General features: G+C 38.0%; 1 protein-coding gene and 1 non-coding gene across 2 annotated transcripts; one reads left to right on the top strand and one right to left on the bottom strand.

Moving 5' to 3' along the window:
- Window positions 1-11,958: 11,958 nt before the first annotated feature.
- Window positions 11,959-12,032, top strand: TRNAV-CAC (transfer RNA valine (anticodon CAC)). Its single transcript has one exon. It is a non-coding gene; the product is annotated as a tRNA-Val (tRNA).
- Window positions 12,033-13,823: 1,791 nt separating this feature from the next.
- On the bottom strand, window positions 13,824-18,176 carry MEE4 (GRIM-19 protein). Its single transcript, XM_039020401.2, has 3 exons — window positions 17,639-18,176; window positions 14,229-14,300; window positions 13,824-14,104 (listed from the first exon to the last, which is right to left on the bottom strand). Exons 1-3 carry the CDS (start codon window positions 17,851-17,853, stop codon window positions 13,960-13,962), a joined length of 432 nt encoding a protein of 143 aa, XP_038876329.1. The 5' UTR covers window positions 17,854-18,176; the 3' UTR covers window positions 13,824-13,959.
- Between the last annotated feature and the right edge of the window lie 1,062 nt (window positions 18,177-19,238).

Raw genomic sequence — 19,238 nt, 5'->3', positions numbered from 1 at the left:
TGGGAGTATCATATACAAAGAGTGTATAAAATCGGACCAAGAAATTAGTTACACTTACTTTATAACGTTGTTTGATGTTTAAGACTGTTTGTTTCAAAGTGACGACCTAGGTAACTTGACCCTAATTCTGAGCTAACTATGAACTTTTATTTATTTATGATTATCCTTAGATTTGCATGGGTGAGGGTTAGCTCAACAACGTCGACTCGATAAGCCTCCCATTTTAGGGGTAAGATCGGGTAGATAGCTGGGGACATAGGTTGCAAGATGGAATTCACTCTTACCCATTTTTAGAGATAGTAGATAAGTTGTTCCCTTAAGTATTGACTCCAGGTCTTGAACAATGGGTCCCACCCTCTCACTAGCCCAAAAGTACTTAATTTAGTGACTAGATCACAAACCAATTGTTCATTAGATGATAGTGGGATTTAAGGAACAAGATGTAATCTCAGGGGTAAAATAACTTTTGACCAAACTTTTATTACAAACAACCTGTGAATGGTCAACTTACTGATATGGTTATATTGAGTGGACATAAATATATCTACAGCGAGGGCAGTGCAACTACCGTGCTTTAGTAGAGTGACCCGATAGTTAACGAATGTTGGTTAATTTGGGTTAAAGAATTTAGCCTGTTAATCTCGGATCGTTGGAACCCATGATCTATAGGTCCTTAGGCCCCCCTACTAGCTCACAAACAGATTAGTGAAGGAAATCAAATTCGAGATTTCCATGAGCAGCGGAAAATAGATCATTCCAAATTAATCATGTATGAACATTACAATTACAGTCGTAGAACAAACAAATAGTTATGCAATCAATACAGAAATTACAACATGAATAATCAAATAAACAATGAGAATGCTACAAACGTTTGTCGACTCGTCTCCATGCTCCTTGTTCATAAACACTCGAACCAACAACCTTGAACACTCGAACAACATGATCGCAACACTGCACGAACACTTCGTACTTGTCCTTAACAATCGCCTCGGTCACAAACACTACAGCAAGAACACGAACGGCCTCCACAGAACCTCGACAGTGTCGAGTTGAGTATGAAACCACCAAGAAGGTTACCTTGTATTCTCGGTGTGAGAATCCAGAGGGTGGGCTCTATTTGGATTTGGAATGAGGCAGACGAAGAAGGAATGAATAATCTTGTAGATTGGGCAAGTGGGAGAAGACAAAAACCTATCGCATAAGTCGATACCTAATTGTTTAGCTAAAATTAAGCTATCGTCTAGCAAAAGCTAAGCGATCGTTTAGCTCAATGTCCGTCGCCTACAAAACACTACACGATCGTTTACTTCGCTCAAGCTATCGCTTAGTAAATTGATATTTACTTAACAAGCTCCGTGAGTTTCTTTTTGCGAGAGAAAAAACTCAAAACAATTTTGTCAAAAGACTTTTCAATACTTACTAAAATTAGGAAAACAATTTTCCTTTTATCTCACGGTTACCATGAACCACCAATAACCTCTCACTCAATTGGTTATTAGAGAAAAAGATTTAATTATCCAATAATTAATATTATTATAAATATAAATGATAACCAACTTATCATACTATATTTATAACTTATAGTTTTAATATTTCATCTCATGAAACATATAAACCATAGTTCTTTTTCTATTCCATGGTACTTAATGTAAATCTCATTACATCAATCATCCACTAGATGTATCTCATACATCATACTGATTATATTATATATAATTAAAATACCTCTTGTCAATTTGAACACTTCAAATCAACACCAAGAACTAATCCTCAATCGAATCCATTGAGCTACCAAGGGGACCTTATGGACCTGTAGCTCGAAGCTCTAACGGTACGTGAATAACTGACTAAACTCTTTAGTCATGGGATCCACCATCCATTAACTGCTAGGCACTCCACTAAAGACCGACAGCTGAACTCTCCTTACCACAGATATATTATGTGTCCATCTCAACCAATCAAAAGTGTGACAACTCCTCACAGATCGCTCGTAAGTACAGCTTGGCCAATAACCTTTATGCCCCTGTAGTTACATCTAACTCCTTAAGTACCATTGATCTCTCTAATGAACATAAGTCATAGTCCTATTATGACTGGTTCTTCTCTTCCAAAGAAAAGTTGTGGCCACTATGTTCAAGCCCCAGAATCAGCCCTTAAGGAAGCAATCTCTCTACTTATCCTGCTTCGGGAAAGGAGTGAATTTCATCTTGTGGATTGAGTTCCCAACTCCCAGATCATATAAGTCTCCAAAAGGTAGGCATGTTGAGTCGGCAATCTGGCCACTCTCACCCATAGTAATCAAATGACTGCTCTCAAAGGTAGGAGTTCCCAAAACACTCAGGATTGAGGTCGTGTCACCTATGGTCGTTTAGGTGAGATGCAAGCCTCTAGTATCAACAGCATTATATACAGAGTATAGTCATCTTGTGGTCTATGTCTCATACAAATTCTTTGTATAGGATACCCCCCCTCGCATGTCTCTACGTGAATGGCCAGGATCTACCATCTGTAGTAGTTTACAATACTTGCAAACCTCTACAAAGCGGGTCTATTCATAGTGTCACCATGATCAGGTATCCCACCTTGATCTTTATACTACAGACCTATTTAGGTTATCACTTACGGCATGATCCACTTATATATCACATATACATGCTTAAGTTCACATAAGATAACCAATGAGCTTTGTTTATTGGATATGAGTAAATGTCATAATTAAATAACACTTATTTTATTCATTAAACAATATGTATCTTTACAAAACAACGAGACTCCGGGAGAATTAAGACACCAATCCCAATAATTAAACCTTAGAATAGTGTGAGAGAAAATTTGAAACGTTCAAATTCGAATTGAGAGAATCGGTAATTATATATGATATAATTACACGTTTAATTGACGAATTAAACGAAATTGAAGAATTGGATAATATTTAAATTTGATTTAAATACTAATTACATGAATAGAGATTCATGATCATGGAATTGGTGTTTTAACAATTTAATATTGGATATTAAATTATTTTAATTAAATAAATAAATCTTATTTAAAATTAATTATTTGAATTAATTTTATTTAAAATTGAAAATTGAATTTTATGAAAATTCAAAATTAAAACCATTTTTGTTTTAATTCAACATTTGAAATCTAAATTAAATTGAAATTTTGATTTTTGAAATAAATTTGATTTTTAGATCAATTTTATTGTAAGTAGGTTTTTCCAATTTTGAACACTCATTTTCTATTCAAACTGAGTGGGTTGGTGTCACCTTTTTATGCAAGATGGTTGCATGAACTCGTTGGATAAAAACTGAGTGATTTTTAGCTGAGAGAAGAGGCATGCATTCTAAATTTTTGCCAAAAATCTATTGAAGAAAGTTCTTCAATACTAGACACCAAAAACTAGCTTTTTCCTAAAATTTCCCTCAATTTTCAGCTTATTGAAATCCCACAATTCAATCTAAGGTCCAACAGAATAGTAGGAAAAATCAAGTGGTTGTCTACATCCTTTCGGAGTGAAGATTAGAATTGAATTCGTGGTTAGAAGAAGGTCTTCAAAGGTATATCATCAAACACTAATTTTAGTTCTTGAACATACTTTCATAAATGCTAAAATTGATGAATTAAGGTACTTAATGATTATGTTTGTTTCCGCTTATTGCGTGCTAATTCCAACAATCTCTATAATGGGCTTGAGTTGTATTGGACTTTTTGGATCCGAGCGACTTTAATTACACGGCCTGATCCAATTTATAATTTTTACAATGATAATTTTCGAAACTCTTTTTTTTTTTAAAAAAAAAAAAGAAAAAAAAACTGTCAGTCCTTCTTCTTAGGGTTTCTGTCGTTGTAGGGTTTACCTCGTCGGCCGCCGCCTTCTTCAATGCGAGCGTCCTCGCGGTGGTGGGTTTCTGCCGGTCATCTTCTCTGGGGTTTGCGACTGGTTTCGTTTGTTTGGATTTTTCTGCCATCTGGTTTTCATTCGCGCCTGGTTCTCTAGTGTTTGTTTGGTTTTGGTTTCGACGGTGAGGTATGACTGGTTTTCGTTCATGACTAGTTTCGTTTCAGCCGCCGGTGAGGTGTGATAGTGTCGGGTTGGCAGAAGGTGGGTTTTGGGTTATCTGGTTTTTTGGCAGACAAATTTTAGTCTGTGACGGTAAGGGTTTGTTTGTCTACGGTGGTTGTTGGATGAGTTTTGGCAACCGATTTTAGATCTTAGGTTCAGACATTGATAGTTTTGAGGTTTTAGTGGGTGACGATGGTGCGGAAGCGGTCGCCTTTAAGACTGAAGGAGAAGAATGGAGGTCGAGTTGCTCGTCAACCCTTTCGTCTACTTAGATTGGAGATTGATTTAGGATTGGGTGCTCGTTCTTCGAAGGTAAAAGATTTTGGGTTTCTGACGGTCGTTCTCAGGAAGGTGAAGGGTCCGGTATGAAGAGTGTTGGATTGAAGAAACCTCTGTCGTCTGACCTAGAACCAGAAGAAATTCGGGTTGTGAGGGATAAATCGAACAGGCTCGGTATTGGGTCAGTTGTTGGGCAGGAAGGTTTGGGCTCGTGTGGAGTGGGGGCCCAGGAAGTAAAGGTTGTGTTTGGGAGCCTAGAGGGTGTTGGGGGCTCGGTTGAAAACCAGGTTGTGAAGGGGTTGGGTTAGGCCTTGAGTGAGTTAGGGTGAGTGGGTCTGTTGAGAATGGGTTGAGACTGAGTGAAGGGAGTGGACTGGTGCAGAGGGAGCTGAGGAAAGGGTCAAAAGACGTGGGGGCGTCGGTGGGTGGGTCGCGTGGTGCTGGGCCGGAGTTGGAAGGCTCGAGGGGGCAGAAGTCAGGCAGTGAGGAGGTTTCTTGGCCTGTGCTTTGTGGAAGTGAGGGTTATTCGGAGGACACATGGGGTTTTCGTGTGCGGGAGGAGGAGGGGTGTGGTTTTAATGGTTCGGGGTCCGATGTGAAAGGGGAAAATTTGTGTGCCGTCCTTTTTTAGTCTAAATTGAGAGGTAATTTAGAGTTCATTCCCCCATTGGTTGAAAATGATAAAGTTATTATTGAACCTTGTGAGGAGTTTATTGATGAGGGTGTTTGTTTATGGGAGAAATCTTTGGTTGGTTAGTTTGTGGATGCCAAACTTCCGTATACTGTTATTTACCGACTTATTCAGAGAATTTGGGGACGTTTAGAGATGCCAACTATTACCTTGTTGGATAATGGTTTGATTATCTTTAAGTTTAAGAAGGTAGAGTCACGGGATTGGGTGTTGGAGAATGGTCCATGGCACTTGGGTGGCAAGCCCATCTTATTACAATAGTGGTCCCCAGGTATTGTTCCTGAATCCTTTGTTTCTAATTTTGTTCTTATCTGAATTAAACTTGAGGGTGTTCCCCTGGAGTTGTGGATGGATAGGGGTTTAGCAATGGTAGCGAGTGTCGTGGGTAAACCTATCTCTTTTGATGTTGCAACAAGAGAGTGGCGGTGGTTATCGTATGCGAGGGTTTGTGTTCAGGTGGATGGTGATTCGTTAATGCCCCCTTCAATCACTGTTAGAATGTGGGGCCATGAGTTTATTATTCCAGTAGTGTATGAGTGGAAACCTCATAGGTGTTCTTGTTGTGGTTCCTTTGGGCATGCTGAGGCTGTGTGTGAGAAACAGGGTGTGGATAAGGTCAGGAGTTGTGTATTATGGCAGTTAATGAGGGGTGTTTGGGAGAGAATTGGGGAATTGAGAGTGTGAGGAAGGGGTAGGATTTGGGTATTGGTGCGAGGGGAATTAACCAAATGGATGGGAATAAAGGCACGGGGTGTGCTGACGAGTTTATTATGGTTTGTCGTCGTAGGCGTAATAGAGAAGGTGTGAGGCATAGGGGTAGAAGTGGGTCACCGGGTTCGGCGCCCTCGAGGAGTAGAGTAGTTTATGAGTCCCCTGAAATTACGGAGTTTGTAAAGCATGTTGATGATCGTAATCAATTTGATGTTTTGTGTGATGAGGGGGGGAGACTCGTTGGCTTTAGCTCTAGTGTAGGCAGATTCTGATCTATTGTCTGTTATGGATGGGATGTGCGGGAGTTTGGGTAAAGGCCCAGTGGGAGGTGGTAGGTGTGATTTCTTGCAAGATTCATGATTTGGTGTTCCTGGAATGTTAGGGGGTTGAATGACCTTGTCAATTGTAGGGTGGTGGCAAACTTTCTAGCTTCCTCCTCTATTACTTTCTGCTGTTTGCTTGAGATGAGGGTTCGTCGCGAGAATTTTGATATGGTGATGGGTAAGTTTGGTGATGCTTGGATTTATATGTGTAGTTATAGTGTTCGGAGAGTTGGGAGGATCTTGATGATGTGGCAGAAGAGTGTATATTTTCTCTATTGATGTCAGTGGGGAGCAGTTTGTTTCTGGAACCTTAGTGGATATTGTATCTAGTACTAGGGTCATATTGGTGTTGTGTATGCCTCTAATCTCGCAAGCGAGAGGAGGAACTTGTGGTCTCAATTGAGTGATGTGTGTGTCACGTGGCAGCTTCCTAGAGTTGTTTTGGGGGATTTTAATGCTATTCGTAGTAGTTCGGAGGATTTTGGTGGTTTCCCTAGCTTGAGAGAGATGAAGGAGTTTGATGAGGCGTTATTGGAGACAGATCTGGTTGAGTTGGGTGTGACGAGTAATTGGTTTACTTGGACTAGTAAACTTCAGGGAAATGGTATCTTGTGTCGGTTGGATTGATGCTTTTCTAATGAGGCGTGGAAGGTAGCTTTTCCGTATTCGAAGGTTAGAGTTGGTCAGTGGGGGATTTCTGATCATAAACCTCTTTTGGTTTCTACAGGGGAGACGGGGAGTAGACCGCCTTCTACGTTTCGTTATTTTTCTCATTGGGCGGAGGCTGAGGGTTTTATTGATACTATCAGGTCAGTGTGGAGAAGGTCTAAGGTTGTGTCTCTTATGGTTATCTTTGTGCGAAAATTGAAGGCAATGAAGCGGGTTTTTCGTACATCGTTTGGTAGACGTATCTCTATGTTAGCTGATGAGCGAGCGGCTAGGCAGGTTATGGAGGCTGCTCAGGCTGAGGTAAAAAGGGATCATATTTCAGAGTTAGTGTGTGCGGAGGCGGCTCGAGCCACTAAGGTGTTCTGGTTAGTGGCAAGATTGGAGGCATCGCTCCGACAGAAGGCCAGGGTAAGGCGGCTGGAGTTAGGTGATATGAACACAGCTTTTTTCATCGCTGTGTTCGCTCTCATCACAATTGTAGTTGTTTATTTACGGTCGTGGATGTTGGGGGGACTCGCCAGACGGTTTATGATAGGGTGGCAGGGGTGACAGTAGATTTCTTTCAGGGTTGTTTAGGGTCTCAGCCTGTGGGGTATAGGGATCTTACTGCCCGAATTGGGGATATTGTTGTGAACCCCGAATCTCAATTTTACACTTAAGTGTGTTTTCTTATTTAAATTGTCTTAATTTTCCACTTAATTGTGTGTCCCTATTTAAATTTATATAATAAGTATGTTGATGAGAAAGTTAGTGTGGAATAGTGAAGAAAGAATGAGGATTTGAAAAGAAAAATATGGAATTGAGTTGGGAAAGTTGGGGAAACATAATAAGTAGGTTGAGCTAGTATGGAATAATATGAAAATTAAGTTTGAAAAATTTGGAGAAATTTCGGCTAAGTATAGAGAAGTTATGTGAAATGCGTTATGGCTGAAGGACCGAGAAAAATATGGAAGTTATGTGTAATGCGTGTTATGCACAAAGCACTGGAAGCCAAGTGACTAGTGGCACAATCGTGTAGGAACTGCACGGAGACAACAATGTTCGCAGTAGCTAAAAGCGAGATCATTGAGATCGAGACCAGCGAGAGTAGAGAGAGCGAGATTTTGAGCAAGAGTGGAGAAAAGTTGGAGAGAAAGCTGAAGAGAGCGAGATTTGAGAAATGATTGGTGTTGGGATTATTTTACCAGTTATACAGTACTTTGATTTGAGAAATGATTTTATTGTTTTATGTTTAAAACAGTTTTATATACATTACGCTTGGAAATTAGTTATGTTGCATTAAATTATATTTCAGATAAAACTATCTTCTGAAATTATGCATGATAATTTACTATGTTTTCTCGGTCACTCACTGGGTGTAAGCTCACCCCGTTTTCAAATGTTTTTGTTCCCCCCCCCCCCCCCCCCTCCCACAGGTAGCGGTCAAATCCTCTGAAGACAGCTCAGTATCTGCTCTGCCACTAAAGGACGAAAAGACTTGTAACCGTTTGCTAGGTGGTTACTGTTAATATTGTACACATGTTACTATTGTTCATATAGGGACTAGGGTTTGTGGGTTTTGGGACTTGTAAATCTAATGTTGTAAATACTCTAAACATATTAAGTTTCTAAGTTAATAAATTGTGGGCCTACAGCCGTCCCGTTGCATATAATTTGTATTTGGTATCAGAGTTATTTCGCAAGAGTTTTTAGGCAGTAAGTGTCAGCCTAAGGGTTGATAATTGCTGCAGTCACGTCTTTCTCTAGACTAAGAGGGTGATCTGGGGCGGGGTGTGACAATTGTGCAGTTCAGCTGGTCCAAGGAGGGGGTGGAGGCACTTGGTCGGCCAGTGAGTCGGGAGGAGATTCAGAAGGCTTTATTCTCGTTGAAGTCTGGGAAGGCTCTTGGGCCTGATAGGTTTTTGGTGAATTTTTACATAGCTGCTTGGAGTGTGGTTGGGGATGATTTCTGTGAGTGTACTCAATTTTTTTTAGACATGTTACCTGTCTGGTGGAGTTAATTCTATTGCTATTACTTTTATCTCAAAGAGGCAGTGAGCTGGACGTATGGAGGAGTTTCATTCTATTTCTTGTTGCAATGTTGTGTATAAGTGTATCTCAAGGATCTTAGCTGAGAGAGTGCGGTTGTGGTTGCCTGCCTTCATCAGTGGTAACCAGTCTGCGTTTGTTCCAAGAGGTCAATTTTCGACAATATTTTATCGTGTCAGGAGCTTGTAAAAGGCTATAAGGAGGGCAGAGGGAAGCCGCATTGTGTGTTGAAGGTAGACTTTCAGAAGGCGTACGATTCGGTAAATTGGAATTTCCTGTTTGGTGTGTTGCTGGCTATAGGTACGCCCCTTCAGTTTGTTAATTGGGTGAGGGCTTGTGTTACTTTGCCTAAGTTCTCTGTGATGATTAATGGTTCCCTTGAAGGGATTTTTCCTGGTAGAAAAGGGTTGAGGCAGGGGGATCCGTTGTCTTCTTTTTTGTTTATGATGGTGATAGAGGTCTTGTCTAGGTTGTTGAATAAACCTCTTGTGTGGTTTAGGTTCCATGATAGGTGTGAGCGTGTATGCCTGACTCATTTGGTGTTTGTAGACGATTTGATGATTTTCTGTGCAGCGGAGAGAGATTCTTTGGAGTTTGTTGGGAAGAGTTCCATGTTTGTTGGGGGTGTGGAGTTGGGGGAGGCGGAGGAACTAGCTGCGTTTATGGGTTTCTCTCTTGGTTCGTTGCCTGTTAGGTGCCTAGGTTTACCTTTATTGGCGGGTTGAGGGCTATGGATTGTGCACCTTTGATTTAGAGGATTATAACTTGTATTATAAGCTAAGCAGCGCGGTCCCTCTCCTTTGCTGAGAGATTGCAGCTTATTAGGTCTATTTTACAGTCTTTTTAGGTTTTTGGTGTAGCATTTTCGTGTTGCCTGCGTGTGTAACTCATGAGATTGATCGTCTGTTACGTAGTTATTTATGGAAGGGTAGCGCGGTGAGTTGGGGTGGTGCATGAGTGGCGTGGGATGAGGTGTGCTTGTCGTTCGGAGAAGGGGGGCTGAGTGTGAAGCATGTGGCCTCTTGGAACCAGGTTGCTATTATGAAGTTAATCTGACTTCTCTTAATTAAATCGAGATCATTATGGATGGCATGGGTGAAGGCGTATATTTTACGTGGGCGGTCTTTGTGGGCTGTTCAGAGTAAGGTTGGGAGGTCTTGGTGCTCGAGGGCTATCTTGCGTAGTAGAGATAGATTCAAGTATCTGGTTCGTTTGATGGTCGGCGATGGTCGGTCCTGTTTTTTTTGGTGGGATCCTTGGCTGCCGGGGGGTGCAATTTTGGATTCATACGGATCTACAGTGGTTTATGATGCATGAAGTAGTTTGGAGGCACGGTTGTCGGAGTTCGTGGATGGTGAGAGAGGTTAGAGATGGCCCAAAGTGTCTTGGGAGCTACTTGAGATCTAGGGTCTTTTTCAGGCAGTGAGGCCTAGTGTGGGGGGGACGATTATTGGGTTTAGGTGTCGGATGCTAGTGGTCGATTTTCTATCGCTAGTGCGTGGGAGAATTTGTGTCCTCGTCGTCCTAGGGTGGCTTGGGCTAATATTTTGTGGCCAGGGGGTGGTATTCCGCGTCACTCTTTCTGTGTATGGTTAGCTGTGAGGGACAAGTTGGGTACGCATGATTGGTTGAGAAGTTGGGGGAGTGTTGTCAGAGGGGGGGTGTCTTCTGTGTGAGAGATGTATGGAGTCGCGGGATCATTTATTTTTTGAGTGTGAGTTTGGGAGAGAGGTGGTCTGGGGTGTTGCGTCAGTTGGGTTCGTCGCAACGGGTGGCGGGTTGGGATGTAGAGAGTTGGTTGTGCCAGTGGGTGCGAGTAAGGGGGTGCGTAGTAAGTTGTTACGTATTTTCTGGTGTGCTTCCATATACTACATTTGGCAGGAGCGTAATCAGCGGCTGCGTGGAGGTCGACCGAGGTCGTTATCAGCTTTGGTTCACCTTATGACCTCTATGGTTCGTGCTCGTGCTGCTTCCTAGCAGGTTGACCTTCTTGGTCTTATCTAGTATGTTTACAGTTGATTTTTCCTTTTGATCTTTACGTTGTTCTTTGTTTCGTTGTTGTCCCTAGTTTGTGGGGTTTTGGTTCTTTTCTCTGGCTTTCTCCTTAGTGGTTTGCGCTTTTATTTATATGTGTTGGTTTTGTTCTGGTCTTATTTTGTGGGCTTTGTTTTGGTTTGTTTGCCTTGTCTTTGCTTGTGCTTTGTTGCTTTGATGCCTTGATCCCGGGCTATGGAATCCCCCTTGTTGTTGTATAATAATATCACATATTCTAAAAAAAAATTTACAATGGGTATGAGCTTTCATTTTCAATTACGTGGCAACTAGCGATTAGTCGAAATTTCTCATTCAACACTCATTAAATCTAATTTGTATATCTTAATTTTTCAAATAAATTAACTTAATGTCACCAATTTTTCTTTAAACAATATCATACTTTTTTATAAGAAAATTGCACATATTTTTCCTTTATTTAACAAATAATCTTATCCTTACAAACATAATATAAATGTAGGTTGAAAGCATACGTATGTATGCATTTTTAAACAAATATTAAAGAACATATATTATTAAAAAAAAAAAAATTACACAAATGTTGATAACGAGGATATTCAGTAAACAATAATTTAACATCTGTCAAATACTATAACTTATTTTTTAAGATTTAAAGCTGAAATATACTAAACAATAATTTATTTCATTCTACAGCTGACTTTTTTTTTATAAGTACGATTTTCAATAATTATCTTCGAAAGTTACAATAACTTCAAACTAAACATTAGTCAAGGATACACGAAGTTAGGGGTTATGAAATTGGCCATCTACAATTATTATAAGGTTAAATTTTAGATTTAATATCTGATCTTTGAGCTTTGTTTCTATTTGGTTCTCAAGCTTTCAATTCTCATATATTTTTAAATTCACATATTTACTAGAAATTTTAAAGTGATAAAAAAATATAACTCAAAATAATATTTAATAGATCAGTTATTTTTAAAAATTTTGAATTTGTAAAAAAAAAAAGTAAATACATCTTTAAAAGTTTAGAGATATATTACTGATTGAAATTTTATAGATAAAGAAAGACAAAAATCGCAAAATTGTGACTCAAATTTGAATGTAACTATTAATCTATTAAATTAATTTATTGATAAATTTATTATTTAACTAGTGGTTTCTATACCAACAAGGTCTGGGTGGTGTAGTTGGTTATCATGCTAGTCTCACACACTAGAGGTCCCCGGTTCGAACCCGGGGTCAGACATTTTTCCTTGAATTCCATTTGACATTTTTTTTTCTCTGACATTTATTAAATTATTAACATATTTTGAACACTTTTGACCTCTTCAAATGTTATTTGCACACATTTTTGTTACAGTATTACAAGGATTAAATCAAATTCAAAAGATGTGTGCATGGAAATTGCAATAACATCAAATAAGTTAATAACCTATATTATATGCTCAATATTGAGAATTGACTTATATTAAACATATTTTAAAGTTATAAAACTCAAACACAAACTTAAAAGTTCATACACCTATTAAATATTTTTTTAAAAAAAATTCGAGAGTGAAATAGATAAAACTAAAAATTTAAGACTAACTTATTATTTAACCCAAATTTTTCTGTCCAAAAAAAGATGAAGTTCATGTAACAATATTTTCTTGTGAAATTTGGAGTTTATATTTATATTAAATTTGGCTCTAACATTTGCTTGCAAATTAAGAGCGCACCTGCTTAAGTGAGTAAAGCTAAACTATTATAAAATGTATACTTCAACAAAAATAGTGTAGATTCTCCCACATTTTTTTTTTAATTTGTAAGTTAAGGGTGCATCTTTTATCAATTCGAAAAGTAATAAGAGTACACAAAGTAAATTTTTATCGCTCGTACTTGCTTTCTTGGGGAGAAATATACTCCTTTTCAGTTTAACATGTAAGTATGAACACACGTGGTGGAAGAATTAAACATCCAACTTCGAAATCAATAATATAAGCTAATGCCAATTGAGTTATCCTATTTTTCTTTTATATTTTATATTAAAATAGATAATTCCAAGTGATTCATGTGACATTGCCATTAGAATTGCATGGACCATGTATTGTTAAAAGAATTCACCCACAACACCTATGTATGTTTGTATTGTAGCTCGAGTGCAAGTGTTATTCAAATTCTTTGTCATTGTACACTTCTACATTTGGATTGGATTATAATTGATATTAAAGATGAGATTCTAATGGTACAATGAGCCCATCAAGCAATGTTACCTCAACAATACCACCAGCTCAACCACCTCAACTAACAAAAATAAATAAATAAGGCATGAAACCCTATGCAAGTCGCATTTGTCATTAGTAATCTTAACTATTAATTAAATAACAATCTCGATCGTCACCCATCAAATCACTCCTCAACTAATGAAGAGAGTAAGAAGGATATCACCAAAGTTTATTTAATACCTACTACTCTCCTTCATAATTTAACACGTATCAAATTATATATTCATTTAATATTTTTTGTGACAAACATGAATTGTAGTATAGAAAATTTTCTATGCAAACATAGTATTAGAAAATTTTCCAATTAATTATCATTCTCATAAATAGGGAAGAACAAAACTTCCCATGTTTCTTTTATACACTTAATAAGATAATATTTGCTGCAACTTACTTTTAATTTTTCAAAGGAACTAAGGAATTTCTGAGAATTCATAGTCTGCTAATGACCAGAATGGATCCAAGACATCATATTTCAGTACAAAAATTTTCTAATCCACTTCTAAGTTTTCGAAGGTAAAGGCAGCTCCTCATTATCTGGCTTTGATAAGGAGCTACGCTTTTTTTACTCCTTCACCACTTTAACCTTTTCAAAACCTTCCACATTCACTTTCACTCTCAAAAACCACTGCTAAGTGATACCATATCAATTAAGTAAAAAAGATGAAGATGAATTCATGTCTAATTCCAAGCCCAACCCTTTAGTGAGATACATGGGTAAAAGAAGATGTTTACTGAGTAAAGACGACAATTTTAACAGTAGTATTTGCAAAACATTTGAAGAAATTTTGACATGCTTCTTTTATTTTCATAAGGAGGAACCAGCAAATCAAGAAACCCATATGAGGATAAGTCGCAAGCATATAAACTCAAACTACATGTCAACCACAAATGAATCTGTTTCAAATAAAATCACCAGACTTCAGGTCGTAGCTCACCAGTTGCTGGAGGCATCCATTTTCCGGAGTTGTAGACATTTTCACCAACTTTCCAACCAGGCACATCCTTCATAACTTCAGCCTCATATTCGAGGTAACTCTTCCACTCTTTGACAAATCTAGAAAGTGAGAACAGATACGGTTAGAAAAATTATGTAGAGCTCTGTTAAAACCATCTAAGGATCCAATAGTTTCAACCAGTGTTACTGGTAGATAGCCTACACAAAAAATCATCCACTTTACCTTTCATCTTCCTCAGCTTGAAGCACAGGCAATATTGCTCGCCGGGCTGCATATTTTTCTTCTTTCAGCGCCCTACAAGGATATAGCAAAGGTAAGTAAAATATATGTAATATATATTCAGGCCAATTCCCTGTATATGCTTTATTTCCTCATTCTTCATAGTGTGCAATAGAATAGTAAAATCTAACTTATTAAAACAACCATAAATAGGAAGAAACAAAGGGTCGAATGAAAAAGCATGACATCATCTTTACCATCTCCCCAACCAAATGGGCAAAGGGATATAGAAGAAACCATGAGACACTCTTCTTTTAAATGTAATACTTGGATTCGGCTTAATGTGTCATGTGGTCAGTGGGAACAGAGGGAAGCAGAAAACACTATTCTTTTAAACTATCTATCAATCCCGTAAACAAACCTTGAAAGTACGAAGAAGCTACAGCACTTTTCCTTTACATGTAATCTAGATTGATGACCTTGGTTATGTTTTTTTTTCCCTTAGGAAACAGTGTCCTTGGTTACGGTTATTAATCCTAAAAAGGTGAAGTCTAAACATGAATATGATATTGAGATCACATGGAGCTCATTCTAAAGGTCCTTTTGCAGTAGTTCAATGAGAGAACAATATACCATGCAAAAATAAATCAATAAAGAAGCAACGGTAGTATCTAAAATTCAAATTCAAATGATCTGCTTGACTATATTTAACTTCCCTAGAAAACTAAAATGGATGCATGTATAACTTAATACCAAGAAATTCTCAGATGGTGAATAGAAGCATCTAAAACCACTGCTCGACATCTATGTCTACCAATCAAGTCCTCAAATAACCACTTTTGCAACAGTCAAATAGGAAAGGGTCTACTTTTATCACCTATTCTTAGCTAAATGAATTGAATGGAGTTTTTAACTTTTATCAAATTAAACCCTAAACATATATAAATGCTAAGATTTATACCTTCACTTAGTTAAGATTCCATTTTTGTAAAGATATGTAACTAATTTTGATAACTTTTGTTGGGAGTGTGACCAGAGTCCTCATATTGGCAAGACAAGAAGAAGATTGTGGGGTATATAAGTAAGAAAAGCTATCTCCAATGGCATAAGACTATTGGGTAAAACCAAAAGTAAAACTACGAAGGCTTATGACTGAACTCCAAAGTGGACAATATTATAAAGTTGTAGAATTATAGAAAAGTTGGTCGTTGTAGGAGCATTAGTCACTTTTCATTCTCTTAATGAACAGTTTAGTAACCTTTCAAAGATATATATATACAAAGATTCTTCATCCTTGACACGTGGTATTAAAGAGATGCACCAAACTTAACCAAGTTGATAGAATCATCTGAAACTTAACAAGTGAATAGTTAACGACATAGTCATGCAAAGATCCATGATTGAGCTATACTAGTCTGATAGTGTGCTTTAGAGAATGAGTTAGCTTCCTTTTCAGAGCTCTGTGCCAGGTTTGTAAGAGTTTGAAGAGGCTGATGCGCAATTTTCTCTGGGAAGGGGTTGAAGAAGGGAAAGGGAAGGGGGTCTCCTTTGAACCCAATTCCCTTTGGCATAGAATGATTGTTAGTAAACATGACCCTCATCCTTTCGAGTGGCTGGCAAAGGGGGTTAAAGTACTCTCCCTGGAACTTGTGGAAGAATATTTCAAAAGAGATCCCTTCTTTTGTTTATTGGGTTAGTTGTGTGGTGGGGGAGGGGACAAACACGTATATTTGGAAAGATCATTGGGTGGGGGAGAGACCTCTCTATCCTTTGTCCCCTCGTCTATATCATTTGTCTTCCCTAAAAATCATTTTATTGTTGACTCTTTTGTGTGGTCTGAGAGCTCTTGTTCTTTTTCTTTCAGGTTCTATTACGCTCTTTCCAATATGGAAGCGACAAATGTGGTCCCTTTTCTTTCGTTACTTGAGGGCCACCTCTTTGGGTGTGGGAGAACGGACGTTAGCGTTTGGAGGCTCAATCCTTTGGAGGGGTTTCGTGTAAGCTTTCTTTCGTAGTTTGGTCGATCCTTCTCCCCTTTATCTATCGGTTTTTTCGGTGCTTTGGACGATTAAGATCCTTACGAAATTAAGGTTTTTTTACTTGGCAAGTTTTACATGGTCATACTAACACAATGGATCAGCTTAAGAGGAAGTTGCCCTCGCTAATTGATCCATTATGTTGTATTCTTTGTCGGAAGGTGGAGGAAGACCTAGACCATCTTCTTTGGCTTTGTGAGTTTGAGAGTCCAGTATAGGATTCTTTCTACCAGATGTTTGGCATCATGGTTGCTCGTCCATAGACTATAATTGAGGAGTTCCTTCTCGATTCAATTTGGGGGGAGAAGGGTTGCTTTTTTTGGCTTGCAGGGGTGTGCGCTATTTTTTTAGTCTTGTGGGGCAAGTAGAATATTAGGATTATTAGAGGTATGGATAGAGACCTTAGTGAAATTCGATCCCCTGTTTGTTTTCATGGTTTTCTGTGGGCCTCGATTTCAAAGACTTTTTGTAACTATTCTATAGGTGTTATTTAGAATAGTTGGTCCCCCCAAAAAAATGAAAAGAAAAAGAAAAAGAAAAGACGGTAGATGACTACTTGAAGGGAGGCTTGATAGTCCTTCGTTCAAAGATAATGAGTATAAATGGGATAATTATCTCCAACGGTATGAAGTATTTATGGTGAAGCCAAAAATAAAGTAACGAGGATTTATACTCTAAGTGGAGAATATCGCAACACTGTAAAATTATGGACAATCTATTGTCCATAGTACTTCTTATGGATGAAAATTGTTACTTTGCAAGCATTGATTCTTCTAGTTGTATTGGAAAAAAGAAATCTTTTTCCTTGGGTTTTAACAAGTTATTGCCGAACGTGAGCTTTTTTTGTCCATCGTTTTGAGTATTAATTCTTAGTTTAATCATGCGTAATTTATTACTTGCTTCAAGGGAAATTTTCAAAAGTAAATGAAGTTTTGAAGGTATTTTACAAAACGTATCAAACTTAAGCTTCGTCAGATTTAAAGCGAGATGCAAAAGAGGAAGGGAGACGATGCATCAACCCACTGTCAATCAAAGTATCTAAGACACTGCTAATTTTCTAAAACATCAATTGACTTGATACTGAATCATATCCAGGAATCAAAACCCAAGTCTCAGTTGAAATTCGGTCCAAGCCATCGGTAAAATCCAGACAACCTAGCCCAAAGCATGAATCTCCAATCTCAATAAAAATCAACAAATCCCTGGCGGAAATTCTGGGTCCAGAAGTCTAGTACATCCCAATCAAATTCGCCCCTTAATTCGCAGAAAAGACGAAACCCAAATGGAAAAAGCAATTAATTCCATTACTAGTGAAATGATATAAAACAGATAAAGACCATAGACTAAACAAAGATAATGGGGGGAGAAAATAAAGACCTTCGGATCTTGTTGCCCTTGCCGACTTGATACATCCCCCAAGAGAATGCACCAAAAGCAGTAAGGAAAATGGCCATGGCGCTAGGGCCTTTGGTGGGAATCCGGCGAGCGTAGCGAACCGGAGCGAATCCACCAGGCGGTGGCCCGTCTTGGAGGATTGGCATGTCTTTGACGCTGGCCATGCCAGGCTTCTTCCGAATCGCAGCCTCCGTCATCTCCGAGAGCTTTTTCAGCGATCGAGTGGACGAATCAAGCAAGAGCTGGCAGTAATGGAGAAATGGGATTTGGGAATTGTGAGGTCTCGAAGACGAAAGAACCACAAAGAGACGAAGGAGAGGCTGAAGTAGAGCACAGAGGGATACGGTGGAACCCGAGCTATGATAACCCACTTTGCTGCCGAATAAGATCACGCCACGTTGTTGACTGTCACGGTTTATGTCACCTGCAGGTTAACGAGTCATTGCTCGTCTTCGAATGGGAGGAATGGAAAAGGTTGTTTTTCCAAAACTGTAGCATGTATAAGATTAAGAAATTATTTGTGAAACAAATTTGGGAAAACTATAGTTTGATTGGTTTTTTGGTTTTATGTTTTTTATTTTAACGGATCAGAAGTATAACTTGTTTGCAATTTGTAATGATGTGTTTTATTCGGAGAAATAATACCCTCAAGTTTTTAGTTTTTAAAATTAATACATTTTGAAAAGAAAAAAATCTCAATCTATCTCAAGTAAGATTGACCACCGAAATTTAGTTAAAAAATTAAAATTTTCTTACTTATTATTTTAGGCCTTCTAGGTACATAATAGGTTACACACATCCTATTTTTTTTTAAATATTATGTAATCTTGCTAAGGGGGTTGTTGTATGCAGAATTGTTATGTCTGAGTTCATATGTCTATGTTTAGGTGTGCAAAGTTGTTATGTTTAATTCATATGTCTGTGTTTGGGTTTGCAAAGTTGTTATGTCTGAGTTCATAAGTATGCATAGTTCATATATCAGTGTTATATGGTTTAGCTTTTTGTACTCTAAAATAATTTGTTTGTATAAACATTGTTTTTTAATCTTATAATTCAATTATTGTATACATTCTATTTGGAATAGGACATTGATTGCATTTTTTTTAATTCTTTCCAATCTCAAAATATGGTATACAGTTCGATTTTGTATTATTCATTCTAAACTTCTCATTAAAGAAAGTCAAATGAGTTTACAAAATAGTGTTAATTTAGACCGGATATGAAATTCATTAAATTCATTCCCCTCAAAATATTTTACATAATTTGATGGCCTTATACATTGTTATTTTACAACTTGCTTGAAAAAAAAATTGCACCCATATCTAAGGGCCACATGCAACGGACCATTCGTACATGTCACAAAAAATCAATAAATATATGATACCTATGCAATAAGGGGCTAGGGGAAATTACAAAAAAAAAAATAACAAACCAACTTGCAAACAATAACTAGTTAGTCTTGCCCAACAAACGCATGCAATACCTTCTCCTTAATGATGGTGGAATGGCTAGAAAATCGTCTTTTCGTTGAATATTATTCACCAACAGATCTATGAAGATCAACTAATCGCCCTCCTCTTAA

Source organism: Benincasa hispida, chromosome 12 (genome assembly GCF_027475165.1).
Source record: "Benincasa hispida cultivar pf3 chromosome 12, pf3_genome.v1.1, whole genome shotgun sequence".
Classification (NCBI taxonomy): domain Eukaryota; kingdom Viridiplantae; phylum Streptophyta; class Magnoliopsida; order Cucurbitales; family Cucurbitaceae; genus Benincasa; species Benincasa hispida.
This window is presented reverse-complemented; position numbering and strand designations above follow the sequence as displayed.